The sequence below is a fragment of the Periplaneta americana genome, chromosome 16 (genome assembly GCF_040183065.1).
Source record: "Periplaneta americana isolate PAMFEO1 chromosome 16, P.americana_PAMFEO1_priV1, whole genome shotgun sequence".
Taxonomy (NCBI): Eukaryota; Metazoa; Arthropoda; class Insecta; order Blattodea; family Blattidae; genus Periplaneta; species Periplaneta americana.
The window spans coordinates 175,206,101-175,225,921 of NC_091132.1; the positions used below are offsets into that span (position 1 = coordinate 175,206,101).

At 35.0% G+C, this 19,821-nt stretch overlaps 1 protein-coding gene across 1 annotated transcript; it reads right to left on the bottom strand.

Annotated features, from left to right (window-relative positions):
* Positions 1–5,406: 5,406 nt before the first annotated feature.
* On the bottom strand, positions 5,407–18,785 carry LOC138691996 (zinc finger protein 782-like). Its single transcript, XM_069814733.1, has 4 exons — positions 18,634–18,785; positions 14,959–15,053; positions 13,434–13,519; positions 5,407–9,951 (listed from the first exon to the last, which is right to left on the bottom strand). Exons 2-4 carry the CDS (start codon positions 15,046–15,048, stop codon positions 9,045–9,047), a joined length of 1,083 nt encoding a protein of 360 aa, XP_069670834.1. The 5' UTR covers positions 15,049–15,053; positions 18,634–18,785; the 3' UTR covers positions 5,407–9,044.
* Positions 18,786–19,821: the final 1,036 nt, after the last annotated feature.

Below are 19,821 nucleotides of genomic sequence, written 5' to 3' on the forward strand. Positions count from 1 at the left end.
ACAGAATCTCAGGAGTAGATAAAACTCAAGGCTTCTATACACTCAATAGTTCAGCCGTGGCGAAAATGTGACGCGCGAGTACATTGTGGCTCGCAATGATAACTATACATTTCTTTTGCTTCCTACCTCCCCCAACCCCCACCCTTTCACTCACTGGAGTCAAACTCCGTTCCATTTGTATTTGTCTCTGACCTGCGAGTGGCGTATCGTCGCAATGTCTGTCTCGAAACCATGTACCTCTACAAAAACGATGCGGGTTCGATCCCGGGCCAGGTCGATGGCATTTAAATGTGCTTAAATGCGACAGGCTCATGTCAGTAGATTTACTGGCATGTAAAAGAACTCCTGCGGGACAAAATTCCGGCACATCCGGCGACGCTGATATAACCTCTGCAGTTGCGAGCGTCGTTAAATAAAACATAACATTTAACATTTACAAAAACGAAAGTTTGAAGTAGGATGGGAGGACGCATTTTTTGCTGCCAATATGATGAGAATATTACATGTATGATTTGTTCACAAGTATTACGAGGAAAACGGTGGTATAACATAAAACGGCATTATACTACATGTAACTAATGAAACATAAAAGGGTATTATTATTATTATTATTATTATTAATATTATTATTATTATTATTATTATTATCTCTGTACATCGATCCTTTTTCTACAGATGTACGAATAATACGGTTATATATTCAATTTAAACTCACAGATTTACAATGTGATGTTAAATGAAAGCTAGATGTAAGGACTTGACAAATGTTCAACTTTTCAAATCTTTGCCAAAAAATAAATATCCTGAAGCTTCGTTGTTTCGCTTGCTCTGTTGAAGCCATGTTCGCTACAACTTACGTTTGTGAAAAATTATTTTCAACAATGACTATAGTAAAAACCAAATTTAGATCACGACTGACAGACAAATACCTTCGTGATCAACTACGACTGGCAGTAAGTGACATAATTCCTGATTTTGAAACTCTGTCACAGAGACATTCTGAAGACAGTTAATTTTAGGTTGTGATAATGTGTCCTATGTTTTTTTGTTCATTTCTTTCTTCGTTACACGTACTAAACATTAGTTTGTAGCCTTGTACTGAATAAAATTATATTTAAGTGCTTCACGTAAGGAAAATTAAAATCCGTTAATAAGTCAATTGCTTCACTTCCCCTTCGGGTGTCCGCCTCCCTCCATAGGTGCTATGCACGTTGCAGGTTACACAGTGGCTCGGCGCACGATCACCTTTTCGCCCCGGGTGCAATAGGTTATCTCATTTTTCATTAGCCAATCAAATGGCTAATTGGCTGATGACGCGCGAAGAGTCCATGCTCATTGGTCCTTTATTTTCAAATTGATAGCGACATCAGCGTACATTTTAAACATAACCGCCTGAAATAAAAACATTGCAATGGGTATAAATCAATTGTGTATGTATCATGGCCTAATATAAATACGTTGAAAGTATTTATACCGTGTATATAAAAACTGTACTTACACTTGTCACTGCATTATTTTTCTGTCTTTCTTAACAATTCGTCTGCTCTCAGTGTCTTCCGTCCGTTTTCGTCTGCTAGTTTCCAGTCTTGTGTTCATAAAAATTCTAACATTGAATGTTTTTTCAATATCTCATTCTAAAGTTTGGAAAAAGGAGCATGTATCGGTAATAAAATGTCAGCCACACGTTCATTTACAATAATCATTATAACTCAACAATGAATTATCACTGGAGGCTTTTATGATTAACCCACTGAATATACCATAAGGACAAAATGTCATAAATCGTTAATATAAACTCAATATAATGAGAATTACAGTGACTATTACACTCTTACTACGTCATACTACTTTTGAAGAAGAAAACGGTACGAAAGGACGTATTTCAACCAATCATGGCTGCTTATCGCACAATTTTATCGCGTCCCTAGCATTTGTTTCTTTGTTTGCCAACATTTGAAACTGCGCTGGTCTGGACGTCAAAAAAAAATATATAGGCCTATATATTTAATTACAAACCACTCCAGTCGATGCACAGCAGTTTCAAATATGACTCGCATTGGCATTCAAGAACAAGAATTAATCAAAATCACTGATCATACCTATGCATCTTCTGAAATCCGATTTACAAATAAATGAAGAGCACCATTCGGAAATCCTGAATAAGTTGAATACATCATGTAGGCCTAAATCAACGAGTTCCACTTCTATTACGCACACGTCCAATATAACATCAATTGAACCACCAACCACATTCAAATTTTAAAATTGTACATTCAATAATTATTCCTTTCAAAATTATTCATTCGGAAATCCTGAATAAGTTGAATACACCATGTAGGCCTAAATCAACGAGTTCCACTTCTATTATGCACACGTCCAATATTACATCAATTGAACCACCAACCACATTAAAATTTGAAAATTGTACATTCAATAATTATTCCTTTTAAAATTATTCATTCGGAAATCCTGAATAAGTTGAATACACCATGTAGGCCTAAATCAACGAGTTCAACTTCTATTATGCACATGTCCAATATAACATCAATTGAACCACCAACCACATTCAAATTTGAAAATTGTGCATTCAATAATTATTCCTTTTAAAATTATTCATGTTTATTTTTTTATGTCATCGTCGTTAAATAAAACTTTTCTAACACTTGTGTATATTAGTTAAGTTATGTTATAGCTTCTGCTATATGATATTATGGATAGTCACGTATCAGAGATTGTTTAATATTAAGATTTATTGAAAATCATCTATCAAGTGACGTAGATTACTGGGATTCGGATAATTGAAGTGGAATGCAACTGTCTTAATAAAAATGAAACTGAATCAACAAAGCCTTCTTGACTAGTAACAGGCCACAGAGTTTAATGATGATTCCATAGTTGGCACAACTGATACCGGTAACAAGAAAACATCATCATAAAACACTGCTGCCATCTAGCGTAATGCTGAGATGGTACAATAATACATTTGAAGACAGTTGTATTTTCGTAAGCCAATTAATATTTTATTGTACACTTTGTTACTTCTAATCTTTATATAGCCTACTTTCTTCTAATCGTGTAATAGTCAATTATATCCCACTCGAGTTTTGATTTTCTCTAGATAAATCAAAACCTCTAGTGAGATTACTGTTGAAAAAAAACATCACTGGTATCAGTCGTTAACCCTCCGCCTTGTTAATATAAGTAGCTTGATTGTTTTTTTAATTGTAAGTTATGTCCGACCCAGCAAGGATTACAAAAGAAAGAAAATAATTTGAAGGTTAAGATAGATGAACCTAATCTAATTATTATGCAAAGATGGTATTATGTAGGCTACTTATATAGGCCTACGTGATTTATTTAAACTTACTTGTATCATCGATGTTAAATACGGAGGCATATTAAATTTAAATCTATATTAATTTAGCGATTAAATTAAATTACTTTGAGAATTCGTGAATCTTTTTACGAGGCGAAAGGGATCAGCGATGAAAAAAGTTTGGGAACCATGTTGTAGGCAGTAATGTCAGGGAAAGGAATGGAATACAGGAGACATAAAACAGGGCTGTTTGGAGAATAGGCAACTACCAAAATCTGCCATCTTTACACGCATGTGGCGCTCATTAAAGCTCCAAGCCAAACGTTGGATCAAAGAGAGAGAGAGAGAGAGAATCATTTCTTAACTTTTCCAATTCACTGTGGGCTGAAGCAAGGAGATGTACTGTCACCTTTACTTTTTAACTTTGCTCTAGAATATGGCATTGGGAAAGTCCAAGATAACAGAGAGGGTTTGGAATTGAACTGGTTACATTAGCTGCTTGTCTATGTGGATGACGTGAATATGTTAGGAGAAAATCCACAAACGATTAGGGAAAACACGGGAATTTTACTGGAAGCAAGTAAAGAGATAGGTTTGGAAGTAAATCCTGAAAAGACAAAGTATATGATTATGTCTCATGACCAGAATATTGTACGAAATGGAAATATAAAAATTAGAAATTTATCTTTTGAAGAAGTGGAGAAGTTCAGATATCTTGGAGCATCAGTAACGAATATAAATGATACTCGGGAGGAAATTAAACACAGAATAAATATGGGATATGCCTGTTATTATTAGGTTGAAAAGCTTTTATCTTCCAGTCTGTTGTCAAAAAATCTGAAAGTCAGAATTTATAGAACAGTTATATTTCCGATTGTTCTGTATGGTTGTGAAACTTGGACTCTCACTTTGAGAGAGGAACATAGGTTAAGGGTGTTTGAGAATAAGGTGCTTAGGAAAATATTTGGGGCTAAGAATGGAGAAAGTTACACAACACAGAACTGCACGTATTGTATTCTTCACCTGATATAATTAGGAACATTAAATCCAGACGTTTGAGATGGGCAGGGCATGTAGCACGTATGGGCGAATTCAGAAATGCATATAGAGTGTTAGTTGAGAGGCCAGAGGGAAAAAGACCTTTAGGGAGGCCGAGACGTAGATGGGAAGATAATATTAAAATGCATTTGAGGGAGGTGGGATATGATGATAGAGAATGGATTAATCTTGATCAGGATTGGGACCAATGGCGGGCTTATGTGAGGGCGGCAATGAACCTCCGGGTTCCTTAAAAGCAAGTAAGTAAGTAAGTATGTCATAACTTTTATTAAAAATGTTTTATTCAAATAAACGAATGTGCAACATCATTCCCTCATGTGATGCTAATACACGAAATTGTTCAGAATGACTTTCTCTTACCATTCCATCCGTGTCGACCACTTACAGTGCCCTCTTTATTGGCATTAGCCTACTAATGTAATTATCAAAACAGAGTACAGAGAAATAATCAAAACTACTCATTCTTTTTTTATAAAATTACTTTCATTCAGTCAACACAACAAAATTCACAGATTACCATATTTTAATACGGTAATTTGCTAGGAGACGTCGTTGCACATAGACCTGTTTTACACTAAACATAACTAATCTAACCTTTGGTTAATTAATGCTTAAATAATCACTATATAGTTAATGAAAAAGTGGTGTATAATGCAACGATGTCTCTAAACAAAATACCATTAATGAATATCTGCGATGAATCTTAACACAACTATAAATAATGAATTCTAATGAATATACATATATGGGGTTCCCAGACATATTTGAAAAAATACGATACACTTATCAGTTTTCATTGTGTATGTTTAGTATGCGCACCCATCAAATATGCTAATTTTTCAAACTGTGTATGTAGTAAAACTTACTACACAACACTTTACTAACTAAGGGTAAGTAAACAAATAGTAAACAAAATAATTGTTAGGGAGCATATTTGCATTAAGTTTAAGCTTCTTTATGTAAATTGTCTTCAAATTGTTTTTACTACGTTATTACAGAAATAGCTAGAAAATACTCTACTCAAGTGACCTTGCAATATTTCTCTGCAGAATTAATTTCACATAACAATTGTTCATTTTCAACACTAATGTTATGAAAAGCAAGACAATCCTCTCTGAAGAATTATTTTACGACAAGGATTGATTTTACTGTTTTTATAGACAATTCATTTCTCTCATCAGTTCATAGAGAGTTCATTCGTGAAAATTATTTTTCGACACACACATTTTATTCCAGGGATACACATAATGAATTCCACTACCCTCTTCAAATTTGAGAGTTCACCTTCAGTACTTTTAAAAAGATCCTCCTAAACTTCATCTAAACTTTTGGCCTTGAGAAATCGATAACTCACAATAATATTGTTTCATAATTGCCCATCTACAACGCAATGATAAAGTGCGATGTTTGTAAATTGTAATATAGAATAGACATTGTAACTTTTCCATTTTTTTCTCAGTTTAGAAGTCTAAAATACGAGACGGAAAGCTCTCACGAAGACTTTTCTCGGGACAACGGGACGCATTAGTGAAAAAAGGGACTATCCTGTATTTTACGGGACGTCTGGGAACCTTACTCATATATTCATATCCACTTGTACCAGACTGAGGTTAAACACGGCCCTTGATGGTATTTAAACACAGACTGCTAAACAATGTCTTTAGATAAAATCTACTATCAAACATCTTCAGAAAATAGCAGCCATATCTGCGCCTTGAATTACCCTAAACATTGTCTAAATGCTGTTCCTGGAATCAATTAAATGTGTTAAAGTGATATGTGCTGTGGTATATCTCTTTTTAAGGTCTGTTACACATTTGAAGAGAGAAAAATCAAATATTGGTAGCACGGATTCAAATCGATGTCCACACACTGGAAGAGATTCTCGTTCAATGTGACAACCTCAAACGAGTTTCTCACTGGAATCGGTAGGTCAGCGAAATTTCTTGGCATATTTACATCATCTATGACGATTGAATATAGAAACAGAAGAAGTAATATCACAGGTGGCGGTGAATGTATTTATTGTTTTTATTGACACTGAAGAAAGATGGCTGATAGTAATTGCAGTGAGGAACTTATCGAACTTGTACGATGTCACCCATAGGCTTATTTATATGATACATGGGATGAACACTATAAAAACCCTAAACTTAAGGAAGAACTCTGAAGACAAAATCAGATGATCTGAAAATAAGTCGACCCATAATTTTGTTTTGATATGGCACAATACAAGAAATAAAGATAATATTTTTATTTAAAGTTTAAACACAACTCTATAAAAAAACTGTTTCATTCATGCTGGGGTCCACACCTGTGGAGTAACGGTCAGCGCGTCTGGGCGCGAAACCAGGTGGGCCACCTGGGTTCAATTCCCGGTCGGGGCAAGTTACCTGATTCAGGTTTTTTCCGGGGTTTTCCCTCAACCCAATATGAGCAAATGCTGGGTAACTTTCGGTGCTGGACCCCGGACTCATTTCACCGGCATTATCACCTTCATCTCATTCAGATGCTACATAACCAAAGATGTTGATAGAGCGTCGTAAAATAACCTATTAAAATAAATAAAATAAAATTCATGCTGGTCATCTTTTGTATAATGGCCTATCAAGTTATCTTAAAGAAATATTTGCACTTCAAAAATTTAAGAAAGCTGTTTACAAAATTTTAATCGAAAACTGCTTTGAAAGTATGAACGAATTTATTGAAAATTATCATAACTCAATAGAAAAAGAACACCTTATTACAAAAATTTTACTTCCTCTTTTCCAGGTCCTGACTTTGAGAACGATGTCTTCCCATGAATGACGCATTGGTTGAAATTGACTCTGGACGGCTAAATGAAATGTTCTGACTTCAAGACGTAAACGAAGTCGACCGACCTGTAGTTTTCTAGAATTAAGTCCCAAGTTTTGTATATTTGTGTTGCTTTTAATTATGGTTATTACTTTTATGTATGTTATAATTAATTATATACTTTGTAAATGACATGTCCCATATCATGTACATGATCCGTGAATGCAATAAACGATTGTGATTATGTTATTAATTGTAACATTTGAAATTGCATCTTTATATGTTAAGCGTTTGCATAATTTTAATCAAAATAAAGCATAGAATCTTCTATCATACCATGAATTGTAAAAACTGAGCTCGACTGAACCTGAAATAACGCCTGAACGTATCATCTAAATTTTAAATCAGTAACCGAAACTCGCCCTTATCTTCGTTAGATGCTACAATGTAAGTTTTTATCCAGATTTTTCTGGCTTTAATTTTAGGCCTAAATTTTCTTTTTATTAACAAAATATGCTTAGACACATAACCTAACGGGTCATTACCGTAGTGAGTGGAGTAGGGCTCTTCGCCTTTTTTTCGGAACACATTCTCGCTAGTGAGATCTCTTCAAGTGCTTAACAGGCCAAAAAAAAATTCACCATTCTAGTTTTATGATTTCCAGGTTTACATATCAATAATTTTTTTTTTTTTTACATTTTCTTTATCGGTAATATGATTTACTTCTTGTTTGGCAAAAAAAAAAAAATTAATATAAAAATCATAAATTCAGAATGATAAGTAACTTATACAATTTTTATTATTTTTTATTAGTGTTGGTTTTATAATAACTATCATTTTAATGGCCAGTCTGTCCAAGTAATGTTTAATTTTGCTTAACGAATTTTAAATTAACAGTCTGTTTATTTTTAACACTTTTGTTAATGTATTTTCCATTTGTTCAACATTATCTTGTTTAAGATAACCAACACTTAACTATAACGTCTGTTAGCACTATTTTAACTCTCAACAGCAGTTGGTAATGATTCTACACATGAAAGACAATTTTTGATTGGCTAAAATTAATCTTTTAATTCTATATTATAGAGCGAGTCATGAAACTTGCATAAAATGACAAACTGTTACAGTAGGCCACGCTCCATAAACAAACAGTTGAGAAATGAATGTTGTAGGTGACGTGCTGAATAATAATTACAAAGTAAGGTTATATTTCCTCATTGCTATTATGGATACGAAATACGAAAGAAATAAAATAACACTGATGTATTTAAACAGTCCAAAGTATTCTTTTAAATGTTATATTACCAGTCATATGCTATACATTGCCTACAGAGAGAAACAAAATATTAATTTCGCAACTTCTGTTCAAACAGCTGTGGAGACATCGGCCATATTTAACCAACTGTTAAACGAGTTAACTGCCCGAAATCCTACATTTAAAATTAACAAACCGTTAACAATCTGTTAAAACAAACTGGTATTGAAAACATGCCATTTTATTAATTAACAAACTGTTTAGAGTTTAACAGTCGTTAATTTTTCTAACAATACTTGGAAAAACCGGCCATAAGTTTGTTAAAATTTTCTTTTCTTTAGATCTTGATTTATTAACATTTAACTATTTTATTGGAATTTATTAATAAATTGAGCAGCAGCACTCTTTAACATTAAGGGTGTATTAATAATTATTGATGCATCTCACAGACACGAAATTCACTACTTTGTCTTCAAATTTCGTCGATACTCAAAAACTTCGGCCACACGCACGCACGCACGCACACACACACACACACACACATCGCATTGGATTGGTCTCTCGCCCGTGTGTACAACTGCAAGACCTTCTAAATGTTGTAAACATAAGAAAGACACTTCATTTGAACTTCTCACCATAGTGGTTAAATACATGGTTCTTCAATAGCTTTTTCTCTGCAAAACATTGTCCGCACTGATTGCATTCGAAAGGCTTTTCGGTAGCATGCGTATGAACATGATAGCGCAGAACTGAAGATTGTGAGAAGCATCTACCACAAACGTTGCATTTAAATGGTTTCTCACCTGTGTGCACACGTAAATGATCTCGCAGAAGTCCGGAGTACATAAAGGATTTAAAACAGTAATTGCATTTGAATTGCTTTTCGCCTGTGTGTATCCGTAAATGCAGAGCCAGACCTCCAGGTCTTGCGTAACATTTGCCACACACATCGCACGTGAATGGCTTGTCACCGGTGTGCGAAAGTGTATGATCTCTGAGAGCTATCGAAGTCTCGAAACTTTTACCACACGTATCACACTCGAACGACTTGTTTTTCGTGTGAGTGAGGAGATGGTTTCTCATAGTTCCAGTATGTTGAAAACTCTTATCGCAGATCTTGCATTTCATTTGTTTCTTGCTCAAGTGCATCTCTAAATGATCTTTGAGACTCTCTGATTTTGAGTAACATTTCCCACAAGCCTTACACTTGAATGGCTTTTCGCCTGTATGAGAACGTACATGAGTCTGCAGAGTTGATGATTTTGAGAAACATTTTCCACAAAAATCGCATTTGTATCTCGTATTTCCGTGAGTGCGGAAATGCATTTTAAGACTATGGGAAGTCTGTAACAACTTCCCACAGATATCACACTTAAATACTGCTTCATTTGTTTGAATGCTGGAGTCAGGCTGACAGCTATTCTTTCCTCTAGACAATTCCTCGTCAGTCTGAGAAACAACTGTGGAGCTTTCAGGACTTGTGACCTTCTCCTGGAGCATTTCAACACAGTCAGTATACAAAATGCTGCAATGAAAAGACGCCATTACTGCCAATATAACCAACCTCAATAAGAACCAGTACAACAAACGATTTGAGGTGAAAAATTTAGATCTGCTATTAATGTGCTGGCTTTCTATTATGTTATCAGGGCCATTTCATAAATTATGCAAAAGTTGTTAGAGTTGTGTAACTTGCAATAGAAAGATATGAGGAAGAAGCACGTGTATTCTGTACATAGACTGGATTCCATTAATGCCTCTAATTTCTTAGCCTTAGGCCCATGACACACTACAGCGAGAGCTATGGACTATGTAATGTGTGGACACAGATTAGCTTCGCCTAACGAATACTTGGACACAATTTTCGGTTACGTGAGGCACTCGATTTGAAATAGTTTGTTTAATAGGAGAAGAGACTGCAGAGTAGGATGGGAAATATAAACTGCTGTGACCTGCGTCACCTTATCGTAATCGCTAAGGCAGTCAGTGGCGAATTATTAGGAAAGCACTTGGTTAATGTGAGAGACTCGAAAACTTTTATTCAATTTGGCAAATTATTTCGGCAGCTTTAATCATAAACCTCTTTACTATTTCTCCATCATTGAATTGATTTAAATCACAGGCGAGAAATTGCGTAACTAGCCAATAATATTCCATCACGTTGTCTACGTTTATTTTCTCGAATATTCCGGCGCTTATCAAGATTACTTAATGGATCTGCACGTTCTCAAACTAAAATAATTTCAGAGAATCATATTTCTTTTTCTACGCACATTTGGTATATTTTTTTTATAAATTTCTTTTGGAAATAATACGTACAAACAACATTTAATTCCTCGTAGGCTACCTTTTAATGCAGCGTGTTTAAGGTATAATGTCGTATTTAGTATACTATGTAGATGTTAAGATCATAAATTTTCTTTGCAATAGTACGAAAAATAACATTTAATTTGTCTTATCTTCTAGCTCAGCATGTTCTTTATGACATAAGGAGTAATGTCGTTGTATATTAAATTTATTAATGCCTAATAGGATTTTCCAGCGTAACAAACATCGTATGTTCTCCCCTTCTAAACAGCAAAAAAACTCTGCCTCCCATTTCTCATGAAATAATAGTTTTCTAACGCGTACACACTGCTTTGATGATGCCATTATGCCACCACTGATATTGCTTATGAAACTGATATAGAACCTGCCCACGCCTAGGAGCTGCGTGAGGGAGGAACGGGGAATGTGAAGATGTCACTCAGAGCGATAAGCTCTGTGAAGGTCAGTGAGGCATTATTTCTCAAGGGAGGCACGATGCCCATCTATGGCCTAAAGTCTTCACACTACAGCGAGAAATATTTTGCTACACAGTGGAGCCATCTCTGTATAGATAATTAAAACACGAATTTCATTACGTCATACGACATAGGGAAGACTGTTTGATGAAAGATCTTGTATACACGGTGATTCCAAAAGGACTATACAACTTTGTGAACTTACAGAAATTTATTTAGAAAACTTACGAAACTGGTTGCCATGGCATCTGATAGCAAAACTAATCAAATATCATGATGATGTACCGAAGTACATATGATATTTCCGTGCAGATATTCTGGGTCATCATATGATGAAAGATGAGTGGAATGGAGAAAAATTCTCTCCGGCACCGGGATTTGAACCCAGGTGTTCAGCTCTATGTGCTGACGCTGAAACCACTATGCCACACCATATTCCCATCCCGATCTATGACGCAGTGCATGAGGGAGGGACACTAGAGGGGACCCAAGAGGTGGAACTTAAACTGAGAGAATTCGACCCAACATCTGAAGATGACTCAATCGAATCGAAAACGTTCATATTTTAATTAAATGTGGACAAATAAGGACAGAGGGACCCTTATATTTGCTTTAATATGATAACAGCTTATCGGACATCCACTTACTTACTTACTGGCTTTTAAGGAACCCGGAGGTTCATTACCACCCTCACATAAGCCCGCAATAGATCACTATCCTCATATCCCACCTCTCTCTAATCCATTTCAATATTATCTTCCCATGTACGTCTCGGCCTCCCCAAAGGTCTTTTTCCCTCCGGCCACCAAACTAACACTCTGTATGCATTTCTGGATTCGCCCATACGTGCTACATGCCCTGTCCATCTCAAATGTCTGGATTTTTTTTAATAGGTTATTTTACGACGCTTTATCAACAGCTTAGTGTCTGGATTTAATGTTCCTAATTATGTCAGGTGAAGAATACAATGCGTGCAGTTCTGTGTTGTGTAACTTTCTCCATTCTCCTGTAACTTCATCCCTCTTAGTCCAAAATATTTTTCTAAGCACCTTACTCTCAAACACCCTTAACCTATGTTCCTCTCTCAAAGTGAGAGTCCAAGTTTCACAACCATACAGAACAACCGGTAATATAACTGTTTTATAAATTCTAACTTACAGATTTTTTTACAGCAGACTAATTGATAAAACCTTCTCAACCGAATAATAACAGGCATTTCCCATATTAATTCTGTGATTAATTTCCTTCCGAGTATCATTTATATTTGTTACTGTTGCTCCCAGATATTTGAATTTTTCCACCTCTTCAAAAGGATATATTTCCATTTTGTACAATATTCTCGTCACGTTACATAATCATACACTTTGTCTTTTCGGGATATACTTCCAAACCTATTTCTTTACTTGCTTGAAGTAAAATTCCCGTGTTTTCCCTAATCGTTTGTGGATTTTCTCCTAACATATTTACGTCATCCGCATAGACAAAAAGCTGATGGACAATTCCAAACCCTCTCTGTTATCCTGGACTTTCCTAATGGCAAACTCTAGAGCAAAGTTAAAAAGTAAAGGTAATAGTGCATCTCCTTGCTTTAGCCCACAGTGAATTGGAAACGCATCTGACAGAAACTGACCTATACGAACTCTGCTGTACGTTTCACTGAGACACATCCACTATGGCTTTTGAATTAGTAAATATTTTGTTTTCATATGAAGCGACATTTCGAAATTAGTCCAAGCACGTATCAAATTTGTCACTATGGTTCACACAAAATGTATCATCTGTGTCTATAATCAATTTAATATTATATAGCCCACGATTATAAATCGAAGGAATGGTAATACGGGTGTGCAGTGATCTCGATGTAGATATATTAGAGACGCAAAGTTCGCGCTCTCGAGCCCATACTGAGGGAAGGTGGAGTCATTGGACTTGGTGACATGAGTTATATTAATTCCTGGTCTAACTACTGAATGTCTGAAACATCTGAATGTCTGCCAATTTGTTGCGTCACCACGGATCGCAAAATTAGTTCCCATACTTGGTGGAGATACCGACATATTGAGAATCAAAAGGACTTAAGGGAATTTCTTCACGTGCTGTGCATTGTGGGAACATCTTCAGCACCCATTATTTTTCAGTTAGTCTTGAATTACCACTGATCATTAAAAATTTAAATGACGAGTCCTGCTGGAGCACAAACTGATTACATGTACATCACACTCACCTCTCAGGTGGCAGAATTTGATATTCATCTGATGTTGCTTCCCACTTAATCTCCTGTTTCACAGTAATCACTTCAAATGCTTCTGCCTGAAAGTAATAAATACTGGAGATAATATACGTAGATGTAGGCAGATAAAAAAGTTGAACATCACTGAAATTCAAAATTATTTTAAAAAATTAAGACAATAAGGTGTCAATATGCACAACTGTCAACTTGGTATGTTTCAATAAGATATGAGACACGTATTTTTATTAAAATAATGCATTAAGCGGTAACATATAAAATTTTTAAGATATGACTTTTTTCAAAAATTCAGTAAACTTAGGCCTACACACAAAAATTCTGGTTGTGTAACGGTCATCGTTTTCCTTAACAATATTTGATGGAACTAACAGAATAAACAATTACAATAGCATAAACAATTAATAGCATGATATATACAAAGGATTGTCAGTGACGCGCGCTACATGGGAAGCCTATCTGCAGCAACTCAACATCAATACCAAGCTGGAACACCTAAATGACCAGCACGTTAATGCTGTACGAGACTACGAAACTGTAAGAACCCGTTGCTTGTCGGAATTGCAAGTGAGCAGAGATGAGGCTACAGGATCCGTGAAGCAATTAAGGCAACATCTTCGGTACTGTGGATTTAAAACCTGGTGTGCATACCCCCAGGAGTTGTATTGTTTGAAGAAGTACCTGCTGCCAACTCGTGGATCATAAAGCATGAAGGATTATCAAGTTATGAGTGGAGAGAAATGCTAAAAATGACTGCGATGGTGGCACCAGTACGTTCTCTCCCTGGTCGCTCTACAGGCACAAACCACTGTAGGCACTGGAGTGAGTATGAAACTTTACCACATATGCTTGGGAGTTGCCCACAGGGAGAAGTACTCAGAATAAAACGTCACAACACCATATGTTCTAAGATCGCAGATGCACTTCGATCCAAAAATCTAGACGTTCACAAGGAAGTTCATCGTACTGCTGATGGTGGGAGCAATCGTAGGATCGATATCATAACTATAAATAGAAATAAACAGACAGCCGAAATAATTGATCCTACCATGAGATTTGAAATCTCAGCCACTCAACCATCTGAAGTGAACGAAGAGAAAAAGAAAATCTACAAGCCCGCGATTCAGTACCTATCAGCGAAATACAACATAGAAAAAATCACAGTTACCGGTCTCTTCTTCGGAGCGAGAGGCACCATCCCGAAAGCCTTTGTAAAGTGGAGGGAAAAATACAAGCTGACGAGAGATCTTCAAGATGCCATCATCACCACCATAATAAAATTTTCTGTAGCGATATTTCGTCAGCATCTTTATGATGTACATTGAATTTAAATTACACTTCGTTCTAATTTTTTTCTTATGTCTTATTTACTTTTGTCTGAAACCTGTTTATATAATTTTTCATTTTAAATTTTATTGTGAGCTATTCTGTCGCAGGGCAAACCCAAAATATTGGGTCAGACTACTAAATTAAATAAAAAAAATACAAATATTGTTCAACTTACAACACAAGGATTTGGCTCTCCAGTATCTGCATCTTCTCTTGGTTCTATAGCCAATGGGTCGACCTCAGGCTCCGTCTTGATGACGTCCATCACAACTGGAATAAAAATACTTTCTGTGAATTGTTGCAAATGCTCAAGCTTAGCAATGTGTATATATATATACTTAACATTTACATACTTAGTTATGATATAAATATTTACTGTCTATTAATCACTTTAATTAATAGTTTGTTTTTTCCTACGTATTCATTACCATCGTCCGCATATTAGTTCTACGCAAAAAAATAAAAAATGAATTTTAAACAAATAACTTCCATTATAAACTTCTATCATAAGTGTTCGTAAGATTTTGAGAAACGACTTCAGAAAACCGCGTAAGTACCGTCGTTCTTGCATGATCATAATTGAGAGCAAATGAATAAATTACATACTAGATGTCACTACCTCTTCTCTCAGTCTCTCTCTTATACTCATAACTACAACCACCAACATCTGTATCCTAATTACTAGGAAAAAAAAAAACATTACTCTACATTCACATATAATTATACTTTGTTAATTTCATTATCAGAAGGGACTCGAACCTGTCAAGTTGGGCTTACTGCCATAACGCCTCAACCAAATGAGCCAAATTGACCTTCAACAGAATGAAATTAAAATATGCTTCTTATGTTTAGGGAAAGAAAATAATAAAATGACTCTCACCCCACGAATATTATTAACATTTCTATATTATTCCCAAGACTTGAAAACGAAGAAATGAAATGTTTGAATCCAAAAAATGTCTAAATTATAGCCTCATATTACATAAATAAATATCATGACGTCATTGTTCATTACTGCGAGCGCGATATTCAACTATGAGTAATTATAACAAATGACTACGAGTAAATAAAAGCAAAACTCCGGAGAAAAAAAAAGATAAACATCAAGCCAGAAAGAAATATGTTGAACAAACTCACAGAAGAAACAAGAAACATTTTGTGCTTTAATTCTGTCCTAGTGAAACTGTGATATACAGTACACCTACCGTAAGTACAAGGTGCAGTGATACAAGCTATCCCCAAATTAATATTAGCATTAATATAAAGTAAGTTAAATACTGATAGGTACTTTCATTAATCCCCTCCTAGGAAGTCGTCGTTAAGAATACGTTACGCATTGGATTGTTGTTTTAAGTGCATATTTTACATAAAAAGTGTAAATTAAGTTATGGGCGAATTTAAACCAAGCTCTCAAAAACATAGTAATATTTAACTTATAACTTAAATACAGTTGTAGCCAATACAGCGACGCCAATAATCTTATAATCACAATGTCAGGGTGGTCTTTATGTTTAATGAATCAAGCAATAGTAGCTTGCTTTCCATATCATTCACTTCCACTAAGACCTACCAAAAGCCTGAACAAACGAAACCTAACCTAAATCTAATCCTCGACATTTCGAAAACTCTCTAACCACCTACTTACCTACCAAAAGAATGGCTTAGATGCATTGTAAGTACCGTCAGCCTATTTACTAATATCGATTCATATTCTTATCTGAAATAGTATATTATCGATTGCTATTCTAATATGGCCAACTTAATAAAATTAATTCTTTTGGTAATTTCCTAGAAGACGGGCAAAATCCAACATGGCTGACGAAAACTACCAAAAACGTTCTGCCAACTACGAAGTCCAAATGTCACCAAACATCGCAAAATCAAAGATGAAAAATCAAATATATATTCATATTTTTAAAGAAGAACAAGCCCTCCAAAAAAATGAAAATATATTTAATTTTTCGCCTTTGATTTTTTTGGCGTTTGGTGGCATTCGAACTTCATAGTTGGTAGTACTTTTCTGGCAGTTTTCGTCCGCACTTTACCCCCAAAAATCACTAAAACACAAAACAAAACATAATAGTTTATCATCTTATGAAATAAAATTCAATTCTCATCGACGTCTTCAACTACAACCTCTTCACTTCCAGTATAAATGACACAGGCTTTAAGGCAATCTAAACTTAAACCATGCAGGCAACAAAGAACTAAACCAACACTTTGTCGTACAGTCAACTTTGCATAAATAAACCACGTGTTTACACTAAATGAAATTCTTTTCGAACACTTATTACATCTTAACTTCTACAGAAAATTCAGTAAATAATTCCTTTAAACCACAGAAAAACAGTTTTCTTCTCAACATTCAACACAATCCTTCTTCACCAGCGAAAGAACTAAACCAAAATAGACACAAAATTTAATAAATTTCAGAACACGGTTTCCTTCCTTTCCCTCTTACTTCAAAATTCCAACCTTGTGCACACAAAATAAATTATTGGCACTGAAAAGTGTCCTTTCGTAAGCATGATGATGCGCATTCGACAAATGCAGACAAATCTACAATGTAACACCACTCACGTCAAACAACCAAGAACAACGTCATTATCCATGAAAAATTAATGAAAATTCTAGAATAAATGATAACTATAACCAATCAAATCGAAAGAAAATGACAAAAATCATAAAATGAGAAACTTTCAATAGCTTTAGCCATCAGACACAACATAACACCACTCACGTCAAACAACCAAGAACAACTGATAACGTCATTATCCATTCAAAAGTAACGAAAATTCTAGAACAAATGACAACTATAACCAATAAAATTAAAAGATAATCACGGCGACACCTAGTACAAAAACCTAGAACTAACATGTAAAAGTCACTAAAAGATCACTAACATTTAACTCTGAAATAAAGACGTTGGTAATACTTACTACATTCAACCAAGTGCCCGTCTTCTATGAAATTACCATTCTTTTTTTATATAGCCTATGTATTTCAATACGTAATGTCAGTGCCGTCTCCAAAGTTTTTCATTAATATTGTTTTTTACGCAAATATTTTCCCTGGACCTTGTTGTTTAAATACCCGCCAAGGTGAAATGTAAACAAACTTTGGTTCTCAATTATTCAAAGAATAGATATCGATAATTTCCGTTCACCTTTTTTAGGAAATATATTAACTGGCGTTCCTATAACGCATCTGTTCAAAAAAGCATATATGCAAGACATAACAGAAACGTGAACAAATCATCTACGTACAAAAAAAAAAAAAAAAAAAAAAAAACCTATATTCAAGGCATAGCAAAAGCCTAAACAAATCAAATCTAACCTAACCTAACATATCACTGATTACTTAATTTGCGCCTTGTGTGCATTTGTGAAGTTTTGCCATATCGCAGTTTAATTGGATCAGTTAAAAACCGCAATGAAAATAAGATATAGGTTGTAATGTGGTGCGTAGACAGATCAAGTACTCAATAATCTGTGTAAATGATGAGGGATTTAAAGTGAGTTGGCAAACCATAATAAAAATTCATAAATACAGTTATAATGAGTAAAGTGACGCCAATACTCGTGTAGTGCTGCCCAGACACCCCGCTTTCTATTTTCCAAACCAAGGAAAAATAGCTTTTCATATTACCGGTAACCATAATATTCAATAGAATTAATCAGTGAGTAATAGTTCAGTTTATCGTTAAAAAATAAACAAGTTTAATAAATAGTACCCATTACGTTGAGTAGAACAAACTGGTTCGATGAATAGTACTTACAGACTGTTTCCTATAAATTGCCATAGTAACCATATTAAAAAATATAAAAAAGAAAACGACATAAATACTTACGCGGTATTCTTAAGTATTGTTGAATATCACGTAGTTTGCTTTATGTCGCAATTTTATTCACGCAGAGCAGCAATAGGCGTATTAATAGAAAATTAATTTCCTTTCAGTCCACATAGTACAACAGTCCTACATTTCGAGATGCAAGGAAACTACAGAAGGACTTACGAAATACTTACAACTGGATATCATCAAATAAGCCGTGGACAATAATATATTTATAGTATGTTGTACTGTATTGTACCCTATGAAAATATTCTCCCCTACATGATATCATATACTATTTTCATAATAACATGGTAACTTGATCGCATGATAAGACATGGCGATTTGTTACAAACAACGTAAAATGGCAGGGTAGAACATGACATAAAAATGGCATAGGCCTACCTACTGACACCGTATCACGTCACTATCTACATCACTACCATCTCAAGTGACTTCCTCCACCACCACAAGAAACAGCATACAAATAATTAACAATCAACTTAGTGCAAAATTAGAAGTATAGAAAAAATGCGCCACGACTTAATAAAACTAAAAAGAAAAATGAGAATATAGGCATACTATCATTATAATGAGTTGGTACACGAACCCAGAACTCCTTGGAGTGTGAACCCAAGACTATAATGTAATATGAATTGTGGGTGTCATCAGAAGAGCGTTGCTTTAGTAACTTCCATATTTTATTAAGAAATAATCGTTGATTGTGTTAAGAAACAGCTGCAAGTTAACCTCTGAAGTGACCCTTAATAGCTGGACACGAACGATGACATTTCCAAGTTTTGGTTTCTATCACATGATGACGCCTCGTGTGACAACGCCCTCACAAAATATTATAAATGTGTGTGACTTGAGTTTTTCGATAGAATTTAGCCTCCACCGGTGTTAGCATGTAGTTAACTTCTGTACTTCTTCTTCTAAATACATCTTCATTTTCTTTCAAGTCTAAATTATTGGACTTAGTCTGTGAACGTCGGCCTGCGCACCTCATCCTCCCTAAAGTGGAAGACTTAGCTTTTCCACCGAATTCATTCCGACATCACGTTATCCATTAGTCGTCCTATAAGGGCAACGTTACATCATGTCAGACGAAATAGAAGTTAATGATTCTTCATTTTTGTATATATAGGCTACTTTTAACAATTATATAATATCACTGATTAAATTTCAAAATTATTTACCGTTACA